This window comes from Botryllus schlosseri, chromosome 3 (genome assembly GCF_051294905.1).
Source record: "Botryllus schlosseri isolate E-star chromosome 3, Bs_hap1, whole genome shotgun sequence".
NCBI classification, from domain to species: Eukaryota; Metazoa; Chordata; class Ascidiacea; order Stolidobranchia; family Styelidae; genus Botryllus; species Botryllus schlosseri.
The window spans coordinates 3,590,139-3,599,803 of NC_137238.1; the positions used below are offsets into that span (position 1 = coordinate 3,590,139).

At 37.1% G+C, this 9,665-nt stretch overlaps 2 protein-coding genes across 6 annotated transcripts in view; one reads left to right on the forward strand and one right to left on the reverse strand.

Annotated features, from left to right (window-relative positions):
* LOC145435605 (activating signal cointegrator 1 complex subunit 3-like) overlaps window positions 1-9,665 on the reverse strand; it is a 193,456-nt gene that overhangs the window by 50,369 nt on the left and 133,422 nt on the right. The gene's annotated exons all lie outside the window — the stretch shown is intronic.
* LOC145435614 (uncharacterized) lies at window positions 1,197-9,661 on the forward strand. Of its 2 annotated transcripts, XM_080312913.1 has the most exons (9): window positions 1,197-1,320; window positions 1,388-1,549; window positions 2,697-2,903; window positions 4,394-4,648; window positions 6,817-6,900; window positions 7,108-7,182; window positions 7,690-7,764; window positions 8,468-8,567; window positions 8,974-9,661. In XM_080312913.1, exons 2-9 carry the CDS (start codon window positions 1,459-1,461, stop codon window positions 9,038-9,040), a joined length of 954 nt encoding a protein of 317 aa, XP_080169039.1. In that variant the 5' UTR covers window positions 1,197-1,320; window positions 1,388-1,458; the 3' UTR covers window positions 9,041-9,661. The 2 variants fall into 2 exon arrangements, with proteins under 2 accessions (XP_080169039.1, XP_080169040.1); XM_080312914.1 differs by lacking the exon at window positions 6,817-6,900.

Sequence of the window (9,665 nt, forward strand, 5' to 3'; positions counted from 1 at the left end):
AAATTTATGCAATAAATAATTAAATGGACAGGGTCAGGTGTACAATTTTCAATCCACTAGAAGGGCCAATAATTTCTCAACGCAAGTTAATATATTTTGAAAACCGCAAGTATTGAAAAGTCCAGCAATAGAAGAACACATGAAGGATTTATCAGTTTAGAAAGATATTATATTTACAGTCCCTTTACACTGATTTATTTTCCCAACAACACTTCCATGTATGGATTAAGCATACTGTTAAAACACAATTCCTTATATTGCTAATATTGACAGCATGGTAGGCCTACTTACCAAGCGAATTAAAACATGTAATATGGAGCTTTTGCTTAGGTTGAACAAGTCAAATGAAAGTGACGAATCGGAGTATATGACAAAGACTTGACAGCCTTACTTCAACATGATTTATGAACATTCGAGCACTGAAACTAATCAATAAAACCTCTTCCTGCTTAATGCACCACGACTATTGAGCATGCAATATAAGTCAATGTTTTGAAAACTTTTTTCTGAAAACTGACACTAGTGTGTTCACAGTCGGGTGAGGAATAGCATTACACAAAATGCAGCTTTGAATTGATCATAGGACAGCCTTCCCACAAGTAAATCTAATGTATGGAATAAGTCCTTTCAGGAAGGAAGCTGCGTGTCTACCAGATGTTTAAGGAGCAAAAAAATGTAATGTCAGGTTATCAAGTTAAATACCGAAAGCGTATCAGGCCAGCACTTGCCAAAGTATCAAGGCTATTTACTTATAAGTGTGCCATCCAAATTTATAATGCTAAGACAATGATAAACACATACACAATTTTGAATCCATTCTAGGATCCAGAGTAATCAAAACATTAACTCCAGCTGATAGAATTAGCAGGCCTAAATTGAGTAGTGGAGCATCGTGCATTGAAGATTTAATTTGAGTATAACAGAATATCGTCAAATAATTAAGCTGAAAGTGACTGAGATATACTCTTGTTATACAGACAGAGAATGCAACTTTATCTATAGTATATCTGCATGCAGAAGATTGTCTAAGTGTCCCAAGTGATTACTTAGTTTCTGTAATTATAAATATGCTGTAATGAAAGCCTTTCTTGTAACATTTCTTGGTAATTCTCACTGGTCATGTATTTATATATCAATTAAAATACCAGAACTTATGTCGTAGGTTTGTTAGCTGCAAGAGAAACCATTTGAAAGGAACTTCTATATTGAATCTAATGCCAATTACCATAATTTATAATTGACCATGTACTTTATTTGTTAATAGGTCCTTGAAATAGATGGGTTGGAACCTCCCAAGTTGAGTTGTGGAATTTATTTCAAGTAGGTGCAACAACTTTTCCTCAGATAAGGTATTCGAGTATTTGATACTTTGGTGGTGCTATTACAGACTCTTAACGCACACCGGAAATTTAGACGATAATTTTCGTGCCGAAGCATTCTCATAGAATTTCTGAAAATATGGATACATCTGGAAGAGTCTTAATCATCAAGATATTATTTATTCTCGTGATAACATCTCTCTTCCTTGGAGCAAGAGCAGCAAAGAATTGTAGGTATTCAAAGAAGCTACCGGTGATATTATAGGAATAGGTTACAATGAAAGCTGTATACAGATATCAATGATATTGAACGAATTGAAATGCCGCAACGGAGTGAATTTTGTTTGTTCTTGCTAACCGGTATATTGATCAGGAGACACATTTTGAATTATGGGGATACGTAGAATGTTACGTACTACAATATCGTAGAAAAACGTGGCCATGATCATGAATGCTTCTGAAATGATGTTGCTTTGCAATTTGCATTGTCAAAAGATTTATTGAAGATTTATTGAAGAATTACAAAGAGATCTTAACATGGCTTAAGAGACATTTGGAACGTTTACAGTTAAACGTAGCATAATACTTCCAACGCAAAAAGGAACACAACAGTTCTAGCCAAGTTTTTATTAACTTACCGGCACACTTTGCCATGCAGAGGGTCAAATTTCCAAAAAATACCAATTGAATAAAACATGTTGATTCCCATCACAATAATGCCTGTGCTCTAGTAGAACTGTAAAATTGCTAAGACACAAAATTGCTTAAGTAAAACCTTACAATGCCATGGCCGAGTGATATGTAGTTGATGTTATACTGTCTAACTGATTAGGTAGAATGTCATTTTACTACCCAAGAGTGTCACCAGAACCTGCACACTGATATTTCTGTGTGAAATTAATAAGTTAATGAAATATGGGTATGGCAAGTGTGTAGAAGTGATAATTTCAGTCAATGGTTCGAAATAATTACTAACCTGGGAAACACTTGTACTAATCTACAAGCCTTCAGGAACTCCAAATTGCAAATAAGCTTAGGAATATTGGAGATTGAATGGATAATTTAAAAGGAGCAGGTTCGGTTTCAATACCAACCTCCCTGCCATTGCACATGACAAACAGACACAACAGCCACAATTCGAATGCTGCCAAGACCTAATTGCCTGCATCCTATGATTGCCAGGACAGGCGCGTCATCAGGAATCTTATGTATCAGTTGAGTGCATGTCTTGATCTCCAGGAAACACCTGAGAGAGACTGGCTCAGGGCCGGGGGGTTCCCAGAAGCAATGGATAAGACGCACTGATTAAGTTCTCTGGGGAGCAAATGTACCTGATTCATGCCGAAATTATTATTAGTACACATATTGCTTTCGTAGTGTCGATACTCTTCAAGACAAGTTGCGACGAATTTCAAGAGCATTTAAACAATCCCCTCTCGGCAAGTTTGACAGTGGCTAACAAGAGTGACGAACGATGTACGTGGAACATGCGAAAACTGCTGCATCTACAAAAGCACGCCATAGTGTACAAGACGAACAGTATGGATTGCGTTGGGGGACAAGTCACATTTGAAACCGATTATCGTAAGTGCTCGTTATCTGAAATATTGATGTCAGCCATTAGTAGCTAAAAAAATATTGGCAATTTTCGTGACGTCACAACATGGTAGTAGAGAGTCAGAGAATTGTAACCTGCGACTGTTAGACTGTAAATATTGATAAAATTCTTTTAGCTTAAAAGTAGAAGTAATGTGGAAGTAGAAGTAATGTCGTAAATTTATATTCAAGTACATATAAAGATTTCAATGGATAGTTTTGCATAAAAATTGAAAAGTTTTACAAAGAAGTAGTACAAAATCAAAACAATTCGAGCAATAAGTTCAAGTAGGGTAAACCTATTTGAGTACTCTGAAAAGGGAGTACTTCGTTGCTGACCGTCACTGATTACAGCTGTTTAGATGCAGTCTTTCTAGTTTATTTCATTTGCAAGCACAGCAATGGCTGTAAAGCAGAGATGAGCATGGATTAGGATTAGGTTTTGAAAAAACAGGATTTGTGAAATTTTGTCGGATTTGGATTGGATGAGGATTACAGATTTTTTTGTGAACAGATTTGGATTTGGATTGGATTTACCGATTTTCTGGGAGACTGATATGTCGTGTGGAAAATGGCGACAAACTTTATTCAAATCACTTATTAATGTACTTATGGTACACTGCACTATGGTACACTCGGTGCCAATGAGCATGAGAGGTACAGCCATATGCCAAGTCATCGTAAATCAATTGCTGGCTGTGAGAGAAAATCTCCCAATTCCTCCCTTGCATAAATTAGCATTTTTTTCTGAATTTCAAGTTGGAATCGGATTAGGATTGAACATGGACTTGAATATACAAAAGTTCTGGATTAGGATTTGGATCAGGAGTTAAGGCTTGGGATATGGATTGGATTAGGACATAGAAATTCCAAATCCGCTCATCGCTACTGTAAAGCATATCAAATAAATGCTCTGAAGTTCTGTGAATGGGAGTTGAGCGAGATGCCATATCTTTTGAACATCATGTTAATAAATCGAGGTTACCGTGTTTGTTTTAGGACATTGCCTCACAACGCAGGCGATATCGCCCCAACGTGGGCGATGGGGAGCAAAAATGTTAGAATGTCTAGTGAAATATCTTTAATCAACCCAACCAAAAACCGCAGAAGAAGACTGCTTATTCTGTATATGACGCGAGAATTGGCTCAAAAATAGGTCAACCCAACGGAAAGTAGGTGCGGAAACCGGTTTACCGAGCACCGACTCGGAAAATGAGCCTTTTTTTAGTCGATTCACCAGCGATCGGAGTGAGGTGAATAAAGTTTCTGTTTATTTGTCCACTTTTTCGGATCTGTAAATATGAGGGCTTGCGTCGAGTTTGATAAGGGGGCGATGAAGAGTCGAAAAAGGTTGGGAATACTGATCTAGGAATTAAATGTTGAAGGTATAAGTACCAAAAGGATAAAATGTATAAATGAAGTTAGGAATCACCGATGTGAGCAGAAAATATTTTCTGAACAATACCCCTCTTTTACAGGGAACAAGTCGGTGACAGAAAATTTCTGTAATCAATCCAAGTGCCTCGTATTTATGAGAAAGGAAAGCGAGAAAATTTGCAACTCTTCCGTGCTGAATGAAACGGTGCCGCAGATATTCGGCGACTGTCACCAATACGTGAGCCACGTCAAACCGTCGACCATGAAAATTGTGGCAGGAAAAAGTACGAGAAGCTTCCGACTTGAATATCAACTTTTCAACTGTAGGGATGAAGATATTGAGTCACATCATACAGGTAGGGTTGTAATGAATTGAGTTGTAATTTTTTGTTGACTCGGGTTATATTCTTAAAAATGGAGTATGACTTGACTTGATTAATTTCGTGTATTGACTCGACTTGTACTCCAGTCATTAGGCATGTCTCTGCTAAATCATATGAAACGAGATATTCTATATGATTTGATTCAAGTCTCGGGTAGCAGGATCGACATTTGAAAAAAAGGCCCAGAAACTGTCCTTTAACGGTGTGAAAAAAAGTTAAGAGTGGAAAAAATGAATATATAAATTGAGGCCTTCAATATCACCCAAAAGTTTCAAAAAAGCAAGTTAAGCCATCTTCTTGAACTTGAACCGAACGTTGAACAGTATGGCCTGGACTCAGACTCGAATCTCAACACTATGACTTGCACTCGAACCTTTGCACTGGCTCTTGACTTGAGTCAAAACTATAAAAGTGAGACCGACTTGAGACTCAGAACCTTGCGACTTCTTTACAATCCTGTCTATGAGATAATCGCTAATTCATCAAGACTTAGAAGAGATACCGACACTAAATAGAGACAGTCTAACATACATTATGGCAGCGGTTCTCAACCGGGGGTCCGCAATTTCAGGGGGTCCGCGAGATCTCTAAATTTTTAAAATGGCTGATCACGCATAATGTTCGTTTTATTTTTTTAATTTGAGAAAGCAGTAGGCAGTTTCGCACCACAACTGCTAAAACCTCATGACTCATATCATCATCATAATCGTCTGACATGAACTATCGTAGTGCGGAAATTCATTTTTATTGCCAATTTTCCAATAACCTGCTGATACATACGTATTGCTGTTTAGAGACGTTCTGTTGGGGTTTGTGAAAAAAAATAAAAATATGGAGATAGTAACGTCCATCAGGGTGACTTCTTAGTGTCTGCGAAACCTTCTCGATTTGAAGTTGTCAGTCTCATCAAATTAGTGAACAGTGGTTTGAAATAAAAATTTCCGAAGTATTTCCCTAACTGGTCCCAATGTAGGGATTGAAACCTCGCCACGAAATCCATTTTATCCTGTGATATACCTAACCACTATTTGAACAGCTTCTTGGAGGTACAGGACTACAATATAGAATTGTACAGTATAGTCATATTGAAATGAATCCGATTATTTTCAGCTGACACTCGTCATTAATCGGACAATGATATACTTGTTCTTAAAGCTCGGCTATCAGATTTGGCGCATTCTTCTTGCGGATGCCCTATCTTCAAGGCAAATTTTTCGATGCGCAAGGAGTGTTTCGTTGCTATCAAAGCATTACGCCCCAACCCTGAAATTCATATCACCAGTTATATTGGTACGAAGCCTTGTCTTGGTAATGTTCAATTGTTCATGGTCGAAAATGTTTGCTCGTAAATATATAAGTACACCCGAACAGAACAAGTCGTTTCATGACAGTCCTTCTCAGGTTGGAAAACTTGGATCCATTCTTTGGCGCATAAAATTTGTAGATTAGATTAGATTAGGATTTCACTTTGACGGTAGAAACTCTCTGCAAATCGATCAAAATGCCATCGCGGACCGAATCCGGCCTGTGGTCCGAATGTTGCCCGTCCCTGCGCTAGATGCTGGACGTGATATGTTCATAAAATATATGTTTCTTCATTTTGTTGCCATAAATGTTGCGATCCCACCAAAAGTATCGTCGGAAGCGTCATGCGTTAATATTGCATCAGCCTCCATCTACCTTTGCGGAAATGGTTTTTGGCACTCCTCGTTTCATATCAAAACAAAGACGCGGATTTTCAAGACACGACCACGTACTTCAAGAAACACAGCAGCAAAATTAGATTTGAAATAACAAAAGTCTACCAATTTCTACATAAATAGTATGATGTTATTTTCAAGAAAAATCAATATTTTGCTGTTTATCACAAGCCTATAAAGTTCATAATTGCACAAAACAAATGAAGGTCGCACCATAATAGAGCTAAAATTGAACTAAATCTTGAGGGGGTCCGCGAGGGTCCGTGACGGTCAAAAGGGGTCCGCGAAGCCAAAAAGGTTGAGAACCACTGCATTATGGCAATCGTGTTTGCATTTTATTTGATCAGCACTCAAAATGACTTGGAAGTCAGGTATTTCCACCATGAGTGCAAAGATGATAAAACAGCCACTGTAATAAGTGTAGATTTTATGCTTTTCAAGGAGAATCTACTGTCAACATATCGACAACATCGGCACCTTTACCCATGACGAAACCTACTGCCAACAGCATCAGCGATAACATCAGTGAGAATGACCTTTAAAGTGAAGGATAATTGTTTTCATAAGCATGAAATAGTCTTTTCTTTCAGTTCAACTTGAATATGTTTCATTCATTTCCTTCAAAAAATATACGTGCCTATATTTTTACTTCTAGACTCCATCACCTACCATTGAACCTTCTAATGTCATGAACGAAATATTGGTTTTAATTTTTATGAATTCTCATTCCAGCGAGGGAGTCTACCACTGCAGGCGGACATGCAATGAATACGACACGAAATCAAGCAGACGAGAGTTCTACTGAAGGTTAATTACAAGCTTACTTCCAGTACTCAGAAAACTATTAGTAATCTTAACGAGCGGGTGGTGTTGAACTGGTCCTTGAGAAACAAATTCCACGGAAATAGTCATAGCTAATATCTTTATTCAATATTTGAATAGTATACTTATATTGAAATGAACCCGGATATTTTCGGCTGACAGTCGACAGGGATAATCGTGAGCAACTAGTAGAGAATTTGAAAGAACATTGTACATGAACAATCGTATCACAAAATATGACGTCACCAGCATGAAATTTGGAATGAGAGAGCGTTCAATGCACTATTTCCAAGTGGTACACGAACTCCTTCTGTGGACAGAGTTTTGGCCAGTGTATTCAATATTTGCGAGTTTTGATAAACAAATTTCTGAATAACTACAAAATTTATTTGAATACTAAGTTTTCCTTGGAATAATTGGCATAGTGAAATCTAATTTCCGCTGCTTCTACTACAAGCATACACACTATTATCTGTTTGCTCATGTTATCAGGTGCATTCACAACCATCGCGATCCATACTACTTTGCCAAATGCGAAGGAAAAAGATGTGAAAAAGATACCGCTAGGTAAGGTCTGGAGCAACGAAGCCTATTGCCATGCAGGCCATGGTTATTGAATTTTTACAAGTCATTGTAATGCTACATCGCTACTTTTCTCCATGTTGCATGCATTATTTCTCACACAAAAAAACAAGGCTCCCGCTAAATAGGACTAAATATGCTAAATTTAACCAATCGGCTACATGAAATAATGAAAGAAGTGATGTGACCAAGCTTTAACATTATGTGCTAAATCCACCATGGAAAATAGCTTCGAATTCAGCACGCTTAGAGGTAGATAAAACATTGTCACTCGACTCCATTCCCAAATATATACCACAGAGAACGTTGGCAATCCATACTAAATTGAATAGTCATTGCGCTTATTGGTAACCACATTATTGCTACATCAGGTCTGCATTGTATGGACAATTATTGTGATCATTATTCCAGTCATAAGTTATAAAAAAAATGGATATTCAGGCAGCAACTGACTGCCCGGTCATTTGTGGTGGAAATATTCCGTCATTAGTTTATATATTACACTGCGTTCATGAATCTCAAGTGAGCAAATGCCAATTGTGAAAAAAGATTTAAATTGTTTGCATATCCATTTATTTTTGATTAAAATGCATTCTAAATGAGCCTATGCATGATTGATAACTAGTTGCATTAACTCTCAACAAGAAACTTCTACTTACAGTACATTGAGATTTACTTTGCATTTCAGCTAGTAGCAGCTGGCCGCCGGAAGCTTGGAAGTACTTGCTACCAATAATATTGTTGACATTGCTGGCAATCATTGTGTGTATCGCATATTGGCTGTACAGGTATGAAGAAGATGTCTTTTGAAACTTTTAAGCTCAAGTATTGATGTTGAGATCCCTGGTAAATTTAAATGTAGGGCAAAAGAAGTCAACTATTAGTTTGCCTCTGATAAAAGCCCAGGGAATGATCGTTTATCAATTTGAAAACATTACTATACCAAAATGTAGTAAAATATATGAGCTTGGATTAGGATTTTGATCAAACTTAGATTCACGATTTTCACAAAACTGTATGCAGGTTTGGACTCGGACATAGTATTTTTAATAAATTTCAATTGTCATATACCTGTAGACTGCATCCTGGTCCTCACTGGACCTGAAGCTCACATCTTGAACTAAATTTGGATTCAAAAATCTAAAATCTCTTCATCGCTGGCATGATATAAGTCAAATACATTTTCTTTTGCAGCAAATCAAAATCTCCGTCCAGAAGAAAAGAAGGCAGAGACGAACATATTTCCACCATAGCGTTATGATATTTTCCGCAGCCGAAGCCACAGTGCCAAATATCATTCATTGGAAAATATATGACTATTTGTAACGCTACTGCCAGCCATGAATATGGCAAACCGCACGGAAACACCAATTTGACAGAATTGTATATAAATTCCAAATTTACAGATTTGTTGTTGACTTTTAGTGGACATATTTTATAAAGTTGGGTTATACTGACAATTTGAAAATCAATAGAAAATTTTAACTATACGATACAAAGAGAATTGCACTGCCATCATATATATATATATATATATCGCGATCACTGATAATTTTTATGGGCGACATGAACCAAAGTCATCCAATAGGCTAGTTTACGCAAGACATTGTCAAAGAAGCAACGGAAAAACTATCAACCTTAATTCAGTTGGCCTAATTTCACACATATTGTCAAGTCATGGTAAATATTGTAACAGTAAGATTGTATGTCTTGTATATAAGGTTGTATGAGTCTTGATTAAATGAAAATGAGACATGTCATTATTAATACTGAATATCATCGCACTATCGTCTGGACTGCAATGAAAACGCAGCTTGGAGTATGTTTATCATCGCAAATTCCGGATATCTATGCTCAAAATAAATAGGATTTGATAATGGAATGCG

Bases quoted from the DNA above. Each gene is read 5' to 3' on its own strand.
- LOC145435614 (XM_080312913.1), top strand. From the start codon at position 1,459: ATGGATACATCTGGAAGAGTCTTAATCATCAAGATATTATTTATTCTC. The intron at 2,904-4,393 runs GTAAGTGCTCGT...CCTCTTTTACAG, and splicing joins CACATTTGAAACCGATTATC to GGAACAAGTCGGTGACAGAA. The intron at 7,183-7,689 runs GTTAATTACAAG...TCATGTTATCAG, and splicing joins AGACGAGAGTTCTACTGAAG to GTGCATTCACAACCATCGCG.